Here is a 23,130-nt window from a genome sequence, read left to right as displayed (position 1 = left end):
TTTATATCTACTAAAAGAGCATCTCTTGGATTTCAGTGAGGCTCACAATCTGGAGGAGGAGACTTTGAAGGATCAATATAGTACTGTAAGTGGCATTGCTGACATGGCATTTTATTAATGAAACTTCTGTGTGCACGTCTGTTAAGGCATGAAAAACGTATATTGTTTTACTTGCATAAAGTAAACACGACTTTAACACAAATGAAAGCGGCTCCTCAAATGTTGAAATTCAGTATCCTAAAAGAAAAAAAAGAGAATTTGAGAGAAATTAAGAAAGATTATATAATGTCTACTAGAGACCCAAAGAGCTGTGGGGATCCATGTGAATGATGCGATGGAGGTATGTGACTGTCTGGAAGAGTGTATCCACTACCATCGAGGCTGCAGCAAACTGTAATGTACATGCTAATCCCACAGCTAATCCCTAAAGAGGCAACAGATAAAGGATAGATTTAGGACTAGATTCAGGAGCTTCTGAAGCTATTGTTGGTAGGGAAGACACTGGGATGAACCAAGTGGGTATGAAGGATCTATCAAGAGGCTGTCGGCCACAAGATAATATTTGGTGTCCAGGGACTTGGCCACCACTGAGGTACTAGAAAAGCTACAAAGGCGGACTCGGAAGAAGAGTCCAACAGAAGACCACAACAGGTTGGCCAAGAATAGGAACTAGATAGGTGTTTCCACCTTTTCAAGGGTAGCCTAAGGGCTTGCCAAAGACTCTACCCTTTTTGTACAATATTAATATATTGAAAACTCAGCTCTCTCTCTCTCTCTCTCTCTTCTCTTCATCTTTTGCTTGCGTTTTGCAACAAGTATGTTCTAGGAAAGGTGTTTAGGACTGAAAGAAGACTCCCAGAGCTTCGGCATGTGACATTGGTATTAGAGCATTAGGCTCAACAAGGCTAAACACTGAGTCAGTCCCAGATGAAGGTGCACAATCCAAGGAGAGTAACACAAGACATGGAAGAGTTTCCCAGGAGGTTGGTTGGTTGTGTTTCACAAGACCCAAGGGGAATGGCAGTCGTGTGAGTTGGATGCCACTTGGGGCATACTAGGAAAGGCTTTCAGGCAACGGTTCCAAGGGAGGATGATCCTCCAAGGGGTGGAGTGAGAGTGCCAAACTCAATCCTCAGGAAAAGAACACCAAAGAAAGTGTTCAGGCACAAGGCAAGAAGGCAAGGGGACAAAGTGGAACAGATGCACAGGTCCTCATTAGGTTTGAAGTGGAATTGGAGAACAGGTTAGGGTTTTCAGTGAAAAGGTTGCTAGGAGGGGAAGGATGACAAGTTGGGGAGTCCATGTGGAGACAAGGGGATGATGACGGTTATCCAGGGTCGGAAGTTGGAATCCCGTCATCAAGTTTAGCAGGGGGAAAGTCATGTGCATGACATGTGCATCCTAATCCCAATGCTAATCCCGGAAGAGGCAACAAATAAAGAACAGATTTAGGACCAAATTCATTAGCTTCTGCCGGCTGTTGTTGAGAGGGAAGGCACTGGGATGGACCAGGTGGTTGTCGGCTAGCAGATGAAGGATATATCAAGAGGTTGTCGTTAGCAAGATAATATTTGGTGTCCAGGGACCTGGCTGATAGTAGGTCGGCTAGTCCACTTGTGCTTCTCAAGCCTATAAAAGACATCGCATAGCTCATTGTGAGGCATCTCTCACCTTTTTGGGTGTTAGATCATAGACTAGGAATTAGATAGGTATTTCCACTTTTTTAAGGAAAGACTAGGACTTGCCAAAGACTATCTTCATGTAGCCCCGTCATAGGGGCTTTGTAGTATGTATTGGACACCTTTGTGTCCGACCTAAAGGAACGGTTTTTATCTCCAAAGTACATGACCAACCTTGAGGATGAGTTTTACAAACTCTCGCAAAATTGTTCTGTCACCAGCTTGGACATTTCCGAGTATGAAAGGGGTCTGGTGGACTTGAGGACGTCTAAATATTTGGAAAGTACAAGCTTTGGGAATGGGGGATTATCTTGGAATACAAAGGATCACACTCCTAAAATCTAGGAGGGAAAACCGTTCCTTTATAGTATGTATGGGACACCTTTGTGTCCGACCTAAAGGAACGGTTTTTATCTCCAAAGTACATGACCAACCTTGAGGATGAGTTTTACAAACTCTCGCAAAATTGTTCTGTCACCAGCTTGGACATTTCCCAGTATGAAAGGGGTCTGGTGGACTCGAGGATGTCTAAATATTTGGAAAGTACAAGCTTTGGGAATGGGTGATTATCTTGGAATACAAAGGATCACACTCCTAAAATCTAGGAGGGTTACTATTTTTGGCCCGACTCCGATGGAAATTTTGTTCACGTCATTACGTTTGGAATTGAGGAGATAGGGGGACATGCCAAAGCACATTCGGCAGAAGGTCTACCAGTTTGGATATTTTTAAAGGTAAAGATTATGGGAGAATCCATCTCTTAGATTGGGACATGTGGCAAGAAAGTGGATCAAAGTGAGACAAGTGGCCTCACACTTGTCACTTCAGCTCTTGTGTGGCTCTCCACTTGTCATTATAGTGTTCTTTTGCCATTTTAGCTCATGGAAGGCGCAAATCTATAAATTGGAGCCCTCTGTCTTCATTAAGGGAGGCTCTCTTGTTGCAAAGTAGCCTCTACTATGATGGTTGCTCGCATTCTTGTCTCCAACACTTTATGGGGAGAGTTCCTACACTCCTTCACTCCCCTCAACAGAAGGTTTCTCTATTTCTATAGCCTCTTGATGGTTGCACCATCCTTGTACCGGCTGATTTATGTACTATACTAGTTGAATGAAGGTTGTACCGGCTGATTTGAGGGCTGTACCTACTGTACCAACCACTATCTGTTGTTCTTGCCCTTGTACTTGCTGTACCAGCCATTGTACCAATTGCACCAGCCCTTGTACTTGATGTACCAACCATTGTACTTGTACTACTAGCCCAATACCAGCTGAATGGAGAGCTGTACTGGCTGAACCAGCTCTATTGCATGAAGATCCGTGGTTTTTGGGGAAGAATTAGTACCCACACGGAGGTATATGGATTATATTGTTGGCTTGGTATTTCTACAACATGTGTATTGGCTGAATTTTATGGTTGCCTTGTGTTGGACTGTTGTATGGCATTTGCATATGGATAATCCGGCATCTCCCATGGGGAGAGTAAGGCCCTCAAAGCTTGTACATGTTATATTTCTCCTTGGCTAATCAAATCCTCCAAGGGATGGGTTGGCCCATTCCGGCCTCTATGCGGTGTCAGCTCTGCACATCTCTCTTTTACAGTTGTGTGGATTAAGTGGCATATGTTGAAGGCTGTGGCCAATTTCGATGTTTAATTGCATTAATGGTCAAGTGTTTTGCGAAACCCTCGCCCCCCGGGGCGAAAGTTACAGGGTCACCTGTGTTGGCATACTCTAATAAAGTAATCACGTCACCACAATAGTTAGGTATATCCGAGGAGAATAAGTTGAAATAGTTTATTCGAGATCTGGATACTAACATTAGGTTTACTATATGTAATTTTCAGCCACAGTCCTATGATAGGGCTCTCACTCTTGCTCAGAATGAGGAAGTGATGTTGAATGGAGGTAAGCCCAAGCAACTCTTGGCTAGCACCAAACCCCAACAACAATCATCCACCACCCAACAATGATCATCTCAGGGAGGAAGGGAGCTCATAATAGCAAAGACAATAAGAAAGAATCTCAAAGCACCTCAGGAGTTAAGAAGGATAAAAACTTCACACCTAAGAAAACGCATGAGAAAAGGCCAAGGAGGGCATCACTGGATATCTCCAACTTGCATCTGTCTAGTGTATTCCATCCACAAATAGACGGCCAGACAGAAATCTACAATCAGCTAGCTTTTGATGTTCTCAAATCGTATTGCCATGACAACTAGTCAAAGTGGGAGTATTATCTTCCTTTGGTTTAGGCCATCCTCAACGACGCTTATTCATCTAGCATTGGTTGGACTCCGTACGAGGCAACATTTGGTTGCTATTTCTTATCACTACTTAGGAGAATGGTATCACCTTCCTTGGCGGCCAACAAGACCACCGAAACTTTTTCAAAGATCATTGAGTCTGTGAAGGAGTGTCTTACTAAAGCATAGGAAGCATACACCGGGCAAGCCAACAAATCAAGACGAGATGTCAACTTTAAAGAAGGGGATTGGGTATACCTTCAGATAATGAAATAGAGATTGAAGAAGTTGAAAACTCTTCTGTTGCTTCGGACCCTTTCCTATCATTAAAAAGATACATGATGTCTCTATGAAGTTTAAGCTTCCAGATAGTTCATAATGTTTTCTATGTTTATTGGCTGAAGCCCTACATTGGTCCAGCTTTGCGGGATATTATAGATGAGCAATGACCAGACGCGGTAGATGAAGCCTAAGTCATTGAGCGTGAACAGATTCTCCTCCACAGATGGAAGCATGGATCCGATCGAAGACAGAGACAATTCTACATGAAATTTAGGGACCGAGGTACCCATAAAGTAGTTTGTCTCGACGAAGAGTTCTTTCCAGAGTATCCCCAACTACTTGGAAGTGATGAACATGCCGCCAGGCTAAGTAGGAGGGAATGTCACATGCACCTTGCATTGGAGTCATTGGCTCAACATCAGTGCAACATTCATACAATAGGATTTACCTTTTAGGAATATTTGTTGTATGCCATGACTCCATTGTGAGCCCCAGTTCGGGACATATTAGGCACGAGCTACGTAGGTTAGTCTCCACAGCCATAGAGAGTCTGCATGTGTCAGTCCTCTTACCCACTTGGAGAATTTATCAAATAGATGCATGTAGAAGTCAACCTTAGCCATAGGTCTTGCATCAAAAAGTATTAGCAAGCATGTAGATCATTAACACATGGGCCAGCCGATGGTCAGCCCATAAGGGCCATCATCAAAGACCATAAGGGGCATACGCAGCCAGTCGACAGCCTACAAATGCCCAAAACAGTGGTTGACCAACATAAGAAGCAAACAGTCCTTAGTCGGCCAGCATCCAGTCCACTTCAGAAGTAGTCGTGTCGGGGAGCATCCCGTTGGCCAGCATGAAAAGGGCATTAGAAGTGTTAAGCGCAGCATTTAATGCTGTAGAAAAAGCATTTTGTGTTCCCTGAAAACAGGCGGACAGCAGCCAGACTGGCCGACCAGCAGCATATAAGCCTATATAAGCAATCGCCTATCATTCAGCATAAAATCATCATCCACAAATTCATTTACAGCAGTTCTCCAGCAGTGAAGTGTGCCTAGAGCCATAGGTTTTCTTGTGCATACGTTCACTAGTCAGCACCTACAGTTCCCAAGGTCTCCGTGAAGAGATTCTTTAGCATTCAGCCAGCATATGTGCATCCCTCAGTTTTAGGCTTGCATAGTGGTCATCGAAGAGCTATTTAGAGGAGCATCTGGAGCAACCTGCGTTCGGTCTACTTTGTTCTTGCGTTTGGTAGTCCTCAGTCATCATTCATGTTTACAGGTAGGAGACGCCCTCTCGTGAAGCCGTGCACATGAATCTGTATTTTCACTTTGCTTTTGGGCTATAGACAAGTGGTAAGTGTGCCTCTAAACTCTTTGTTTATGCATGCAAGAGTTATGGTTTATTTTTTTGTTTTGCAGGTTTACACCTCATTATAAAGTGTGGGCAGAAAAGTCATAAGTCACTTTGATTCACACTTTATTAAAGTGTGGACAGGTAGTTTATTAGACTTTGGGAGTCGGTTGGTTGGGCAAGAATTCAAGCGGCCCTTTTCAATGAAAATGTGGGCATGGACACCTGAGTGGGCATCTAGCACTTGCATGGGCACCTTTCCCACTTATGGGAGAGAGGTGGCCATTGGAGAGGTGGTCCAACGAGGCCTCTCTTGTCTATTATACAGCCCATAAGTTTATCCACTCTTTCCTTTTCTTTCTCATATTAGATGGGCGTGTACTTGAAACCCTAAATTTGGCAAAAACCCTAATTTTCAGAAATTTCTCAAAAAAAAAACAAGTAATTCAACCTCTTAGTAGCTTTTTCTACCTACACGTACTCATGAAACTGGCATACTCATGAAACTGCTGAATTTTCAAAAACCTTAATTTTGTAGAAACCATAATTCAACCAAAACCCTAATTTATTGCTGTCCCAGCTGTCACATCATTAACGGTTCCTGTTGTACCATGTGTCCATGTGGCTGTACAGGCTGTTGAAACAAGTCAACCAATGCTTGTGAAGGCCTACACAGTCTAAGTGCTTGGGAACACTACTCAAGTCGAATACTTGCTGGTGGTATACTCTCCATGCAAAAAACTCCATTGCAATCAACTCATAATGCAAGGTAAACTCCTGTGAACCCTTCGGGAGGTGTGAGATTCTTGTGTTTGACTTGGTGAACTTTTGTGAACTCACGGGGTGGTGAGGAACCAGTCATGTATTCACTTTGTACTGCATATCTTGGTCCTATTGTTCCAAGGGTAGGTCCATGCCTCGTGGTGTGTGGCCAGAGACAAGTAGACATAGAGAGAGTTCAGGCACTGGTGGTTGAATTTCATCAACGACAACACTCGTTTGATATTGCTTTCACTACAATGTGCATGGACATCTGGCTTTGGAAGCTCCATAATTACAAAGATAGCATTATAACCTTTCTTGGTTCCAGTAATTTCATAATGAAATCCATGGAAATACTCGCCATTTCCTCTTTGGAATAGGCAACGGATATAACAATTCCGACAACTTCACACGCTTGAATTTAGTAACCTAACATTGTAAACAATGTGTCACATAATGATTAATATGTTTCTTTAACTGTGGCCACTAGTAGAAACGTTTAATGAGCTCAATTGTTTTCTTGATTCCCGGGTGTCTAGTACATGGACTATCGTGACATTCTCGTGTCACTAATACCCTTAGATCATCTAAGTTTGGAATGCATATCTTGCTGTTCCTCTTGAGAATTCCATTCTCAATGGTAAATCTATGTTTATGAGACAATAAACTAGGCGGTGCTGATTCCTCAGCTACTTGGCTAGCCTTATTCTATAATGATTGAACATATGGATCTGTCTTTTGAGCTTCACGTATTCTATGAATGATCTCATTCTCGACTATATTGAAACTCATTTGATACATTATACGAGACAATGCATTGGCAATAATATTTTCTTTTCCTTGTCGATACAAGATTACCATGTGAAACTCTTGCATCATCTTGCTTGACGGTCTCTTAAATCTGGCTGGTTACAAAAAATTTATGGAAACTATGTACAGGGTTACCCCCAAGAGGAGCCTGTTTTGAAGGAACCACTAGGTGTGGAAGAGGCAAAACAAATTCTTTTTCATTCCGTGAGAAAAAGAGGAGATAGTGGTTAAAAAATTCCTCTTGGAATTCGAGAATTATTCGCTATTGGATGCGAAATGGATGCCAGAAAAGTACTTCAAAGACTATCTAGATATGCTTGAAGTTTATGAGGAAGTGGTTGGTTCAGATATATTTGAAGTACAAGTATATAGACGTCTTGCGATCAAGACAGATTCAAGAGGGAGGGATTGTACCTCTAGCCCTCTTCATTGTATATATATTGGACTAGAATTGATCATTATTTTGCTTATATAATGGTTACTTGGACATGCTCTAGTTTGGGTGGCAATGATGCCTGATAGCCAAGGAGCGAGATCTGTATATGGGAGGCAACCATGCCAGATGACCATTGGACGACAACGATGCCAAAACGAGATTTGTATATAGGAGACAACGATGCCAAATGACCCATTGGATGACAATGATTGCAGATATCTCGGACTTCACAGTCGGGCGGTCCTAGTAACGAGATAGCCCAGATGACTATTGGATTTTGCAGTTAGGCGATCATTGCGACCAGATGGCCCAAATGACTGTATTGGATTTCATAGTCTAGCGGTCAATGCGACCAAATGGCCCAGATGGCTGTTGATGAGCTCTCCGGCGGTCCTAGTGACGAGATGGCCTCAGCGATAGTCTGAGCAGTTTCTCTCGGGAGCCGGATAGGTTAGCACGGTTTCCGATAAAACCAGACATGACAATCCATGAACAGGAGGATCATTACTTGTGCACTGCATACTTATGTATGTTTGAACTTCCTTGGCAATGCTTGGATTTATGTCATGTGATAGTCCACTGGGCTCTAGACTACCTGACCAGTACTTGGAATACCCAATAGACACGAATGATGCGTACTTATTTGTTGACTAGCTTTTGTCTAGTTTTTGTAGAAGGTAAGTATGCATTTATTATATCTAATACACATGACATGCCTTGAAGAAGTACCATCAAGAACAGAGACATTGGTTAAAGATAAGGCATAGAGATGTTGCCAGATGAGTAGATGACACCATAGATATGAGGAAAGACCAGATGCACAAGCTCACCTGATAGGACTAGTACTGGGAAATATTTGAGACATATGGATGTACTTGATGTACTTGGAATACATAGATATACATGGAACATATGGATGTGCTTAGAACACTTGTAGTCCGTAGTTGAGGACAACTGCAATGTAAGGAGGGAATGTAAATATTTGGCCCTCCTAGCTCTATTTCACATGATGGAACACATGCCTGGACACAGGGACACGTTGCTGAAAGTATGGGAACAAGGATCATGAAGTAGGCTCAGGAAAAAACACAAAAAGTCAAACTGAGTTGACTGCGAGCCAGGGATATCATTGGCAAGAGGAGACTCAGTCGGATCAAAAAGCTAAAAGCCGCTTTTCCAAAAAGTAGCTCCGAGGCCAAAAAGCAAGGCCTTGAAGTTAGAAAAGCAAAGCACATCTACTTTATTAAAAGATGGTTAATATTTTATTAATAAAAGTAAAAGAAGAAGAAAAAAGCAAAAAGTGAAAAGCAAAGAGTAAATGGCAAAAGCCAAAGCATGGACAAACTTTTGGTAACCCTCATCTTCATTTACTTGTTGCCGCCACCATCGGATAGCCGCCCTGCATCGCCCCTGTGCCGCCTTGTGCTATTCAGCTGCTCCTTGCTCCGCATAGAGCCGTCGTCGCCGTTGCCTCTACGCGCCACCGCCGTTGCCTATACGCGCCACCGCCCGTTTGTCCATCGCCACTGTCGCTTTTGATCACCGTCGCCGCCGCCGCCGCCGCCGCCCCCCACCTCTTGCGGCCTACGGAGCGCCTCTACCACTCGCTACCCATCTCCGCCTGTGCAGCACCGCCCATAGCCACCAGCATTTTCCTCCCGATTCTCAAAAGGGGGATTGAAAGTCAGGCCCTCATATCCGCCACTTTGGTGTTTGCTTTTTCGAGAAGCTTCTTGAGGATTTTTATATAGATTGGGTATTGAGTTTTCTTGGAAATCATTGAGATTTGGGATTTGGATTTGGACTTAGCATGGATCTAGACTTGGATTTGGGTATTGGATCTGGTACTAGCTCAGTGAGAGATTCTTGTGGGTCATTTTCTTGGAGTTCTCAACATCAGAGATCTCGTGCCTCGACATTGACATCGACTTGGATATACTAAATCGGCATATTTGTTTGCTTTTGTATTCATTGTTGTATTGATCTTGGCTAGCATGCCGTAGATTGTTCCTGAATAAATTCCTAAAAGGGGACAGGGCTTGTTGCCCGCTCAGTGTGGTGTACTCTGCAAGATCCCTATCTCCTCTCTCTCTCCCCTCTCTCTCTATATCTTTTTCTCTTGGACATGTGGTTCATGGCACGTCCCGCTAGCATACCACATTTAACCACCTAACCATTATATATACCAGTGACCCCAGGCGTCTAGTTTGTCACCCTTCCAGTCCAGCTTGATTGCACTCTTTCCTTCTTCTCTTCCGTTAGGAGGTGAACGGCCTCATCGATTAGGGCCTCCTTGCTTACACACCCACATCACATGGTTCACACCTCAAAACTCCCCTGGAGATCCAGGTCTACAAGAATCTCTTGCTATGGGTTTCAGAGGATGGCTCCATTCAAAGATGTGTCCCATGCCATGTGGTAGGCAATCGGGCAGATCTGAGTCTCATCTCACCACCTCAAATGGAGACAAGGAAGGCACAGGATAGTATATGTAGTCTTTGCACCTTGGAGGTTGAGATAGAGGAGCATTACATCTGCCCAGACGATTATGACGTTTGGGAGAGATTTCATTGCCTCTTCTGTGAGGCTTTGGCCGCCATCCAAGACTATTGACTAACCAGATAAGTGGGTGTGTAGGATTTTTTTTGATGGAGCTAGAGAGACACAGAGATACCCTCCTCAGAGAGGGTAGAGCCATACTCAAAACTTTTGATAGCCCCCCATCACAATCTTCTTCTCAATAGTACAATAGGGAACGGGCTTCACAGATAATGGACTCAAAGACAGACTAGAAGCGGCACCACATGTACCATGCCTCTGTGGGGTCACCCTGGATAGAGTGCATCAGCTGCAGAACACCAGATGTCCTGGTCTTACAGGCTTTATGTGGCCATCCATGAAGAAGAATGAATGATAAAGAATCAGAAATTGGCAAGGAATGGTGACTAGTGAGAGTAGTTTGATAAGACCTGCAAATTTTTTTTAGAACTGCTTTTTTGACACCATATTTTTAAGTGATCTTTTTTAGTCACTGATTTCTTTTCACGCGAGCAGAAGGGGGGGTGTGTTGGGTTTGTGCTTTTAATGAATAGATGACATGCTAAATCCCCCTCTCCGCTGCTTCCCAAGTAAAATAACTACAATCCAACCAATATTTTGTAGGTTCTCTCACCATTTGGTGTTTTGCCCACAGGTTAAGACAAGAACCTCAAATCACGACACATATATATCTGGTTCACATGTGATGCAGTACGGGGACAACAATATTAGTGCTGAAAATATATATGTTTATATGGGCAGTGACCCAGTGAATGAGAATAGTACTTTCTTTGATGGAGGTACACTTGTGTCTGTTCCCTTACATTACCCTGCTGGTTTGCGCTACTTTCATGAGGGGAAGACAGTTAAGGGTGTGCACCAAAGAGATGCTGATCTTCTCTTCCTCTGGCACAAGGTCAGTTTGACTCATTTGCTATTACTAACTGGTTTTTGTACATGCTGCTTACATATTATCTTAGTAATGTGGTCTTTCTTTTCTTGTAGCAATATCGCATAATGTCGTGACTTGTTCAAGTTTTGTCTTTTGTTTATCTGTTGTTACCTCATTGAAACATAATGGAAAAGAATCGGGAAAGATTAGGGAGAAGGATAGGGAAGGTTGATGTATGGACAGCTCCAATATCTGCACTTGCATTCCAGCTGTAGTGACCACTACAATCCATCACTAGCCACCTGATCAAAGACCGCTACAACATTTCCAACCATTCAAGGACGAATTCCATGGATGGTAGGAAAAGCAGATGAGGTCTTGATAGTGGATGGTGGTAGTCACTAAACTCTTTGAAAAGTTTCTTTAAGCGTACTTTAGACGAGATTTCTTGAGAGAGAGAAAAACAGTGGTTACACGAGGTAGTTGTAACCCTTGTCCTTTTTCTAGTAATCCTTACTTCCAGAAAAGCAACAGATTTTTGTGATGAGGTCTTCAACATACACTACCACTACCCATGCCTGCAACAGTTCACTCATGGAATCATGGCTTCAAGATATTCCGGCGCACAATGGAGTAATCCGTTGGCTGTAGAATGTGCAGATGGCTGTTCAGCAGCTCATACAGCTCTGCCAGATGGCCGTACACGTGTTGTTTGTATGCGCAGCTGCTGTCTGTACAAATGGGGTCTCTACAGGTGCTGTCCCCACATCGTTGTCCTGCACACTGCTATCCCTTGGTAATTGTAGTGTGATAGGGCTTGGCAAAGCAATTGCATCCAGGTTACTTGAAAGAATACTCTCTCAAGACCAGAATTTCACCATGAGCTTGATCATGGATAAGAGGACCATGTATCCCGTCGAATCCGCACTCTAGATCCATCACTGCCTCTCTTTGACATCACAACCCAACTCTCCTCCATCATCCATGACTCCACCCCTTCCCTCACACCACACTCTCTGTGGCTAGCCTATTAGTGGGTTCCCAATCCCAGAATGGGTGGTATGATAATGGGTTCTGGACCACCAAATTGTGCCTCTTATGCGAGAGGGAACTCAGGATAGATCACAATACATGGGATGCAGTGTAGCTTTTGCCGACTCACCCAGCGCAAGAAGATGGCTGTCCTTGCCAAACGGGACGAAGAATTGTATGTGCTCTTCCTGAGTGAAGACAATTCGGAGGCTTGGCACATTTTGGATGAGAAGAAAACCCCCAACCCATCAGAGACCCTATCATATGGGAGGCAGTTATATAATGTGCTGGATCAGCCTATACCATAGATGGCACACATCCCCAGGCCCAAATGGTTGTACTTCAGCGAGTGGTGATTGGTGCAGCGGCTCCTGAGCAGAGTTCCAGGAAGAGCTCCAGGTTTTGAATGGTTGTACTCTAGCGAGGGGTGATTGGTGCAGTGGCTCATGCGGGACCGATTTGCAGTAGCACGGGAACAAATGGTTGTACTTTAGCGAGCGGTGATTGGTGCAGCAGCTCGTGCGGGACCGACATCAATAGCTCCTTCCTTCGTTTGCACCTGAGGCTTTTGCGGATGACAAAAAGGAGAGGACCTAGGAGGTGGTTTACGCTTGGCTCAACTGTTGCAATGTACACTTTGAGTTTCACCCATTCCTAGAAGCTCATGGTTAGGGGTCTCTTGAAGGGGAAGGCCCTGACATGGTGTAGAGAACTCGGGAATAAACCGAGTACTTGGGTAGAGTTTGAGACAGTGTTTCACGATGAGTCCCTGCAAGTGGAGGATGAGTTTGATATTGTCGCCAACTTTATGGACTTGGACATGAGAAACCTGTCTTCCGACACGTACTTACAGGAATTCAGAGAGTTGCAGTCCGGTGCCACAACATTGTGTAGGTTTTTTATCCGTGGGTTGGCATAGGAACACAAGCCTCAGGTAAAGAATTATCATAGCAAGACACTGGAGGATGCCATCCAGTATACTAGGATTTATGAGGAGACGATGGCCGGTTAGACTTAGAAGAACGTCCCTGAGAAGCGTTAAACCACAAGAACCTTTGAGCAGGCTTCTAGGTGTAAACAAAAGTTTTAGTCTAAGAAGGCTCCACATAACGATGACCAGTCAGACTTAGAAGAATGTCCCTGCGAAACCTCAAACCATAGGAACCTTTGAGCAAGCTTCTAGGATTTATGAGGAGACGATGGTGGCCGGTCAGTCTTAGAACAACGTCTTTGAGAAACCTCAAACCACAGGAACCTTTGAGCAAGCTTCTAGGTGTAAACGAAACTTTTAGTCCGAGAAGGCTCCACAGAACCAAATCCAGTCTTCGAGTGAACCCAGTCCAAAGAAGGATCAGAAGCATTAGCAGATCCTCCAGAACATTAGGGAGGGCAAGTGTTTCTCTTGTGGTTAGAAGGGCCATATGAAGGCGTGTTGTCTGAAGGCCAAGACCATGGTAGCTCATTTGACCGAAGTAAGAGGTAACCCTCAAATTTCTTCCATGAATATTATTGTTTTAGGTCAGAGTATTTGCATGGAATGTGCTTTTAACATGCATTCTTTGGTCCTAATGAGTCGGTGTTAGGTGAGACTGTGCACATCCTTTTTGACCCTGGTAGCATTCACAACTTCGTTAATGCCAAACTTGTGCAGAAGCTGGGAGTGAAGACGCAACCAAGTGATCACGTGTATTGTGTGAACCTAGTGGCGTGTCTGAGACAAGCATGTGTCTCAGTAACTGACATCTATTCAGAGTTATACGTCCATGTAGATTGGAAGGTTCATGTTTGTCCTTTGTAATGGAAGATGCACCAGTATATTTGAGGGGTGATTTTGTGGTTTCAGCCCTCTTAACCAAGGAGATGGACCTTTGAATGTGTAGAACTCGTGAGCAAGTCCCCTTTTTATATCAACAAATGACGGAGTTTACTAGATTTGAGTTTTCCTAAAAAAAACTAAAGTGCTTTTCAGTTTCAATTTAGAAAAACCCATGTGCTTTTTTATTGACTTATAGCATTCCCCTTTTTTCAGTTTTAATTTTAAAAAACCCATGTGCTTTTTTATAGACTTATCCTTTTTAGCAAAAAACCATCGATTATTAAAAAGAAAACATTTGCTTTCTCCAAAAAAAAAACGATGCTGCTTTTTTCTCTAAATCTGCTGGCCTGTTTTTTCATCATGTATGCACGCTTTTTTTTCCCCACAGGCTGCTATTCTGCACAACCATCTGCAGTCCTTGGTTTGCGCACTCCTGCTGCAGCATGCCTCCTTGCTGTGTGCCAGTACTGGCTGCCCAGGGTAGGGCGCCTTGCTGGTGGCTGCCTAGGCTGAGCCGCCTGCCCAGGGCTGGCTGGCCTGGTTGGCTGCGCACAGCAGCCGCCTAGGGTAGTTGGTCTTGGCTGCCCTAGGGCTAGCCTCTTGGCCAACTTGCCTCAAGCCGTGCTGCCCAACTGTCACACCAAACAACAGCATAATCAAGCCGTACTGCCCAACAGTCACCATACACAGCCTTCAACGGGTACTTCCTACAGCCAGCACACATACAAATCAGGGACCTACTTCTTTCATCCCCTTTGACACGTGACTTCAAATGCAATCCTTGACGCCATTAAAAACCTTGTACAACTTTTGTAGAGCAATCGATTTGATAGAAAGAGAAAACAGTGAGAGAAATACCTAGGAACTCTGACATCTATGACGCCTAGACACATACCTCTTCAGCCTCAGCGTTAGGGTTGCTCTGATACCAACTATAAAGTCCTTCCCAAAATCTGCCCTAAACACAGCTGGAAACCAAGGTTAGTCTTTAACCAAATCATGAGGTAGTAAGCTCACCTTCCAACCGTGACCGGCATCCACCGATCTCCCCCGAGCCAAGGCTAGGGCTTCCTGCACAATTCCATAGGCCCGTGTCTAACTCCAGTGTCCCATACCACTCGCCATGTGCGTGGAATGAGCATGCCTACTCTCCTGGTCCAAACCAAACCACTATCAGCGATGCATCCCCACAACTGTGTCTCATAATAACCCAAGCTTTCATTTAGATAGTGATAACTATGCCGTAAATATCTAACTCGCTATAAAAGGCCATTACGCTTGTTTTATCAATCCAAGAACCCTAGCCGAGTATCAGCTTGCTAATCCCTAATCTCTGGGCTCCCTAACCTCGTTGGATTAGTTTCCTAATCCGTAGATTAGTGTCTAGGTACATAACAGCCCACTAGTCACATGCTCTCTTACAGACCATTACTTACATTCAACATGTATACTCCCTTGATAGAGACTGTCTCCCGAGGCTAGCATAGAGTCTTCTATGTAGATATATCATGAGAGCGAGAGGGAGGGCAGGTTGCCCTCCATCTCGCATGGAAGACATTTGCCACTCTTATCAAAGCAGGTATGGTACTCGGAGGTAGTTGAATGGTCTCATGTACTTCCCCCCATTTCAATATAACCTAGAATCCCCACACCTCGACCACCCACGACAGGACATCAACTGGATCATCCGGTTGGATCTACATGGCCTACATATACGCTAGACCTGGGTGTCATCATTAGAGATAGGGATGAATGTGAGTTCTACAGAAATCATTTTTTGAGACTCACTCAGGATGGATTATTTGATTAATAGATCTTTCTTTCTTACCAAAGTGGAGGATTGGCCCGTACTTTGGTACCCACTACAGTGTCTTGTGCAGAAGGCACGCACCAAATCCTTTATTCCACATCACACTTGCATCGTCTGTAACTATTTGGTCCTCCTAGCTCTATTTCACATAATGAAATCCATGTCCGAACACTAGATAGATGGAAGAAGACATGGGGGACAGGGTCCATAAGGATTGATTAAGAAAAAGTACCATTCTTGGTCAAAAAGCAGGCAAAAAGTAAAAAGTCAAACAGGGTTGACTACGAGCCAAGGGCACCATTGGAAAGAGGAGACTAAGCCAAACCAAAAAGCTAAACGACGCTTTCTTAAAAAGCAATTCTAAGGCCAAGAAGCAAGGTCTTAAAGCCAGAAAAGCAAAGCACTAAAAGTTAGTTGAGTAATATTTTATTAATAAAAGTAAAAAGAGAAAAGCAAATCTTAAAAAGGCAGAGCAAAAGCATGAAGGCTTTTTGGCAAAGAGCAAGGTCTCTTACAAGTCTAAAAAGGATTGGACTTCTCTTGTAGTACCATGAACAAGATCATTTCCTTTTCTCTCACCCCCCTCTCTCTTTATATTTTTATCTCTTGGACACGTGGTTGAGTCTGTCATTGCACGCCCACTGGGCTTACAGTGGTATCAGAGCAGGATTTCTCTTGAAGAAACTTTCTTGGGGTGACAGAGCCATGTCGAGAGCAGAGGGAGACCATGGGCCTCATGAAGGGAATAACCATGAGGTTGTTACAGAAATTCTTGATGGGAACCGCGGCCATGACATCAAAAGAGTACCATGACTTTCAGTTTAGACGACCTCTCAGAGACGAAGAATTTATTTCTTGGAGAACCAAAAGAGAATAGGAGCAAAGGACTCAAATGTTTGTAGATTTCATCAAGGATTGAGCCACTGAAGCCAAAGGAGTTGAAGCTGCTAAAGCCTATTTTCGAGTCACCATTGCAGAAGGATGTAGAGCTACCCGCTCTATTTATCATGGAGGAGACAAGGAAGCTACTCCTAGGCCTACTCTTTCAAATGCAATTTCTTCAGGACAATTAAGGGAAAGGAAGGCAAAGAAGCCAGAGAGATCGGAAGATCATCAGATTGACATCATGCCAGGAAGTTCGACAAATGGTTTGCAGTGGTGCTTAGCCCATTGCATGTTTCGACAAATAAAGCCATGGGATCTTTGTGGACCAAAGCTGAAACAGAATCCTTTTGAAGCATTGAGACTTTATGCTAGCAAAGGACTAGTGTTGGATATTCTAGACCTTTTTTTTTGTGGTTGAACATGATGAGATTGCATTGGAGCAGTCTTGAACCAAGCAGGCCATATTGTGGCCGATGAATGTCAAAGCCAACAAGGAAGAAGATGCACTATCTCGGAAACCCTTGAGCCATGTCGTTTCTATGGGTTACCATATGGATTTCACTTTGATGAAGGATCCTTATGCTACCAAAGAGGATTTCAAAGATGTTTTGGAACAAATTGCAGAATAGAAATTTGGTGACTTCTTAGGTCATCAAGAAAGGTTTTCTTATGATACAAACCCAGGTCATGTGTAACACAAGGAATTGAGGCCAAAGTAATGGAAGAGTGCCATGCTTCTCCATACATGGAGCATAGAGACGCCTTGACTACACTTCAAGCTTTGGAGAGCTATTTTTATTTGCCTAGTATGAGAAAGACATTGAGCTTTATGATTCGAGAATGTTTGTTTTGTTAGAAGGTCAAGTTTTGATCGACAAACACAAGAAGGATTATTGCACCCATTGAATGATCTATGGAAGAATATTGCTATGGATTTTATCTTTGGATTGCCAAAGTCAGGGAATGATGGTATATGGCCCTTTCAGGATACCAAGAAGATCAACCATGTATGTCATCATTTGGACCTTTCAGATCATTGGAAGATATATAATGTTTTCCGTGACAGTTCCGTGACAGTTTATTGAAACCATGTACAGGTTATCCCTAGAGGAACTTGTTTTGAAGAATCCGCCAGGGGTGGAAGAGCCAGAACAGATTATGTTTCATTCTGTGAGAAAAGGAGGAAAGATAGTGGTCAAAAAGTTCCTCTTGGAATCCAAGAGTTATTCGTTGTTGGAAGTGAAATGGATGCCAGAGGAGTACTTCTAGGACTATCCAGATATACTTCTAGCTTATGAGCATTGAGGAAGTGGTTGGTCGAGATGTATTTGAAATATAGATATAGACGTCTTTCGATCAAGACAGATTCAAGAGGGAGAGATCATACCTCTAGCCCTTTTCACTGTATATATATTGGTGGAATTGATCATTATTGAAACCGGCCTCTGGTAGAAACCAAAGTGCGGTAGACTAGCAGGCACCTTTCCAATTGTAGTCCAAACAAATAACAAATTAGCAGGAGCTAGAATCTCAGAACTAAAAGGAAATCGACACCTGTTGGCCCCAAAGCTTGGCGCCCCTTTCGGTATTTCTTTATTCAAATTCAATGGAAAGTATAACTGAGTACAACAAAGCCAATCAGGGAAAGTAAACCCGCATGTCCAATCTGGCAGCCCTCAAGACCTCTTAGCATAGAGGATTCACATACAGATTTGTGTCCCACAAAAGCAACACATTGTAGTTTCCTCTAATCAACCAAGACAATACAACAGGGCAGCCTTGAGCACGCATCTGGCTGTTCCATGTCCATGGCTTCAAACTCAGCCCAAGTACATATCCACTGTCCACCTCTGTTTCCACCTTTCAGACTGCCATACCCCTCCTCTCACAAAGGGCCAGAAGAAACAACTCTGTAGCAGACAAAAACCAGTGGAAAGAAAGAGAGAAAGATATGTTCAGAAATTACCAACTGTTATGCGCAGTTCTGCACCGGAGGGATTGACTGTACCAGTCTGTACTTGCAGCCGCCTGTGTCAGCAATTCTGCAGCACACGTGTGTACCTGTCTGTACTTTTCTCCCTGTAGCCACTTGAGAACTGTACCTGCAGCTGTTCTTTTTATGCACCGCTTGTACCTTGGTGATGCGCTGCCTGCAGCTGGACAGGATTGGACTGTACCTGTCTGTACTTGTTGGACGGGGCTGTCAGTACTCGCATGTACCTGTTCGTACATGTCAGCTTCTGCAGCCGCCGCCTGTTTGATGCATCGCCGCCTGTACTAGCTATACGGATCTGCACTGTACCAGTCTATACCTGCTGGACAGAGCTGTCCTTGTCAGCCTGCACCTGTCCGTACAGGTCTGCGCCTGTAGTTGCTCTGGTGATGCACTGCAGCCGCTTGCACCAGTAACGTGCAGCTGCCACAGCCTGTACCTGGTCGCCTGCACCGCGTGTACCAGTTGCCAGTCAACCTGCAGTCGCTGTTTTGTACGGCCTGCTGTTCTGTATGTCTACTCTCCATGCAGCCAACCTGCATGTTTCCCTTCTCCTCCACGTAGCCAACTTGCATGACCTCTCTCCAAAAGCGAGAGAGAGAGAGAGAGAGAGAGAGATGGAAAGGAGGCATGTTCTTCCAAAAGTGGAGTAGCCCTCCTTCCATAAATATCTTAGGTCCCCTTTTTAATGTTCATTAAAGTTTCTAAGGGCCACTTATGCCTAGGGGCCACCCAAGGTTAAAACATTATAAATAATAATTCCCTTGGTCCCCCTTCACACTTGGGGATGTCCACACATATTACTATTTGTCCGGGTACCCAAGTATGAATCATTAAATATTTATCTTGCTCACCAACCACCATGCTGACACTCATGCTGTTCCAATTTCAGAGGGTCATGATATACCCCCCTCTTGAAAAATGGCAAGCGTCCTCGATTGCAATCTGGTGATACAGCAAAATATCCAAAGTGAAATGTACAATATGGCAAGATCAGCATCCCAATCTCTCTAAGCCATGCATATGTAGCAAGATTCACTGCAAACCAATTGGTGTAGTAGTAGTCCAAGTTGTACACCGCTGTGAACCATACACAGCCACAACATGTAATGTGACTAGTACACATATATCATAGAAGTCCCATAAACAGATGTACTGTCAGCCATCAGTACCTTCGGGTGAGACAAAAGTTGCACCAAGAGACCTCTAGATGTCATCTGAGCCTGCCCTGAAAAGGTCCATAATAGCGCATGCTCAACTTAGGGAATAAGCGCTCTTTACCCTTCATTTTCTTGAGCCTAGCTTTTTCAAATCGCAAAAGAACCCAATCACCCAATGCAAACTCTAATGCACGTCTGTGACGGTCTGCTGCTTTCTTTTGCTTTTGTTGAGTTTTCTGGAGTGCCAACTTAACTCTCCGATAAGCTTCATCCATGTTCTCCACATACTGATCAGCCTCAAAGATCTTATCCTTTGTGTGCAAAATAGGTGGTACCTTCTTCCCTCCTTCCACAATCTCAAAAGGCGCCTTGCCCGTCGAGGTATGGACGGTGTTGTTATTAGCAAACTCCACCAAAGAAGATACCTTTTCCATTGTTGCTTGTGCTCTGACACATAACACTTAAGAAGATCTAACACTGTAAAATTAGCCTCTTCCGATTGACCATCTATTTGTGGATGAAACGAAGATGAAAACTTGAGAGTTGTACCCATGTTGTCAAACAACCCTCTCCAGAATAAACTCGTCATCCGTGGATCACGGTCACTGATGATAGACGAAGGCAAGCCATGATACTTGAAGATGTTCACCATGAACAACTTCACCATATAATCAACTTTGATCGTCTTACGCATGGGAATGAAATGAGCCTGCTTACTGAACCTGCATATATGATAGTCCAAATGCCATCATTCCCCGTTTGTCTCCGTGGAAGATCAAATATAAAATCCATGGCAATGCTCTCCCATGGTCTATCTGGAATAGGTAAAGGCTGAAGTAACCCTGGTGTCTTTTGATGGTCAAACTTCACCTTCTGACATACGATGCATTGCCTAACAAAATCATCAACATCTCTTCTCAAGGTTGGCCAGTAAAAGAAAGTCTCAATTGCTTTTATCGTGGCGTCAATACCTCTATGACCTGCATACGGTGGAGCATGACTTTCAATCATAATCTTGAGTCGTAATTACCTGGTAACACACAATCTACCATGCATCAACAAAAAACCATCTTTGAGAGTATAATGATCATGCCGCTGACCCTCAGACATCTGATCATAGAGCCTTCCAAAATCCTCATCATGGGCATACTGCTCTTTCATCTCATCAAGCTCATGATGATAAGCAAGTGAAGCTGCTGAGACCTGTGGCTTGCGTGACAAAGCATCTGCCACAACATTCTTTTTGCCTTCCACATGCACAATTTGGAAGTGGAACATAGACAAAAAATTGGCCCATCGCATATGTTTCTCAGAAAGTTTAGTTTGCGTGAGGAAATAACGCAAGGTCTGATGATCTGTCTGCACAGTGAAATCAGCCCCAAGCAAATAGTGTTTCCATGTAGAAAGAGCATGAATTACAGCCAACATCTCTTTCTCATAAACCTGCAAATGCTTCTCGGCATTCTGTAATATACGACTCTCATAGGCTATCACATGTCCTTCCTGCATGAGAACTGCCCCAATGTTGTTTCCACATGCATCACATTGGACAACAAAAGCCTTACGGAGATCCGGTACTACCAATACGGGATCCGAAGTAAGCTTTTCTTTAAGCTTTTTAAAGGCTGTAATTTCCTGATCAGCCCATCTAAACGGAGTTGCCTTCTTTGTTAAGGCATGAAGGGGCGAAGCAATCTCAGCAAAATACCGTATGTACTGCCTGTAATAGAACACAATCCCAAAAAGCTGTGTACATCATGCACGGTCCTCAAATCTGGCCAATTAAGAATTGCTTCCACTTTCGAAGGATCCATACGGACTCCATGCTTAGACACAATGTCCCAAGAAGTGATACGTATCTCTTCCAAGAAGAACTCACTCTTCTTGCCATTAATGACCAGCCTATGCTTCCGGAGTTCTTCAAACACAATGGCCAAATGCTTTCTATGCTCCTCCTCAGTGTGTGAATGCACAATCATATCATCAAAGAATGTGCCCACAAACGCTCTCTGAGGCCGGAAAATCCTGTCCATCATCGTGTTAAATGTGGCATGTGCATTTGTCAAACCAAAGGACATAACTAAGAACTCATATAACCCAAAAGTGGTTCCAAATTGTGTCTTATGCACATCCTCGGGTCTAATGCGTATCTGATGATACCCACTTTTCAAGTCTATCCGACTAAAGACTGTGGAGCCCTGTAAGCGGTCCAATATGTCATCGATCCTCGGAATAGGAAATCGATTCTTGATGGTATTCTTGTTTAGCGCCGTGTAATCTATACACATGCGCCAAGAACCATCTTTCTTTTGCACTAAGAGCACAGGTGAGCAAAAGGGTGATAAGCTAGGCTGGATCAACCCTTTATTCAACAACTCCTGTACCTGACTCATAATTTCTTCTTGTTGGGTTGCACTAACACGGTACGGCGGTCTATTTGGTGGAGTATTCCCTGGAATTAGATCAATAGCATGATCTTCTGGCCTTTTCGGAGGAAGTTCTCTTGGCAATAACTCGGAAAAACAATCTTGAAACTCACGCAAGAAATCAGTCCTGTCTTTATCTAGCATAAACAAATTAGATTTAGACTCATCATCTTTTGCATCCTTTACAAAAATCAAGTACGCGAAAAGGTGCTTTTTCATTACTGATGAAATTGCTGAAGCTGATACAAAAGGAACAGATTCCCCTTTAAGCTTTACCTCCAAAATATGCTCTTTCCCTCTGAGTCAAAATAATCTTCCTGTTGTATGTATCCACAACCGCATGTACTCTATGGCACCATGGCATACCCAACAAAACATCACATCCATCAAGTGGCATGATGAAGAACTCCTCACTGTCCACATAACCCTGCACATGAAGCCTGAGCTTCCCAATAATAGGAGTAACGGGTTCTGCATACCCAGGACAAGCCATATTAGCCTCATACAAGGGCCCCATCTCCTCTGCATGAATCCCCAATCAGCCAGCCAAATTTGGTGAAATAAACTTGGCTCTAGCACCTGTGTCAAAGAAAATCAAGGCATTTTGATCTCTCACTTTGCCCCATGCCCTGCACAACTCAGTCTCTTCACCATCTGGCTGTTCCCCAACAAGATCAGGAAGTAACGCTGCAGAAGGTTTTGGTTTCTTAGACTTGGGCTCCCCTTTAGTGTCAGAGTCCTTTTGAGACTTACGCTTGGGACAATTAAAAGACATATGTTCCTCTTCTGTATAGTAAAAACATTTCCGAGCATCCATCAAAGCCCATCTCTCCTCAGGAGTTCTCTTGGGCATTGGTAACTTCTTATACGGCTTCTCTGTAGACCCTTTTGCATCACGCGAAGCATGCCCCGACTTTTCAGATCTCTTGCTTGAGCTTTTACTTCCTTTAAATCCAGATGAGACCCCAGTGAGTAACGCATTTGCTATCATAGCATTCTCTATCATCTGCGAC

General features: G+C 43.8%; 1 protein-coding gene across 1 annotated transcript in view; it reads left to right on the top strand.

The window, feature by feature from the left end:
• LOC147602679 (asparaginyl endopeptidase Rep2-like) overlaps positions 1-23,130 on the top strand; it is a 63,565-nt gene that overhangs the window by 28,801 nt on the left and 11,634 nt on the right. Inside the window, exons 6-7 of the mRNA XM_086797518.1 lie at positions 37-85; positions 10,759-11,019. Of these exons, the coding sequence (XP_086653644.1) occupies positions 37-85; positions 10,759-11,019 (310 nt within the window). The remainder of the gene's footprint in view (positions 1-36; positions 86-10,758; positions 11,020-23,130) is intronic.

The sequence above is a fragment of the Cibotium barometz genome, chromosome 66 (genome assembly GCF_041138505.1).
Source record: "Cibotium barometz isolate CiBa-2024 chromosome 66, ASM4113850v1, whole genome shotgun sequence".
Classification (NCBI taxonomy): domain Eukaryota; kingdom Viridiplantae; phylum Streptophyta; class Polypodiopsida; order Cyatheales; family Cibotiaceae; genus Cibotium; species Cibotium barometz.
This window is presented reverse-complemented; position numbering and strand designations above follow the sequence as displayed.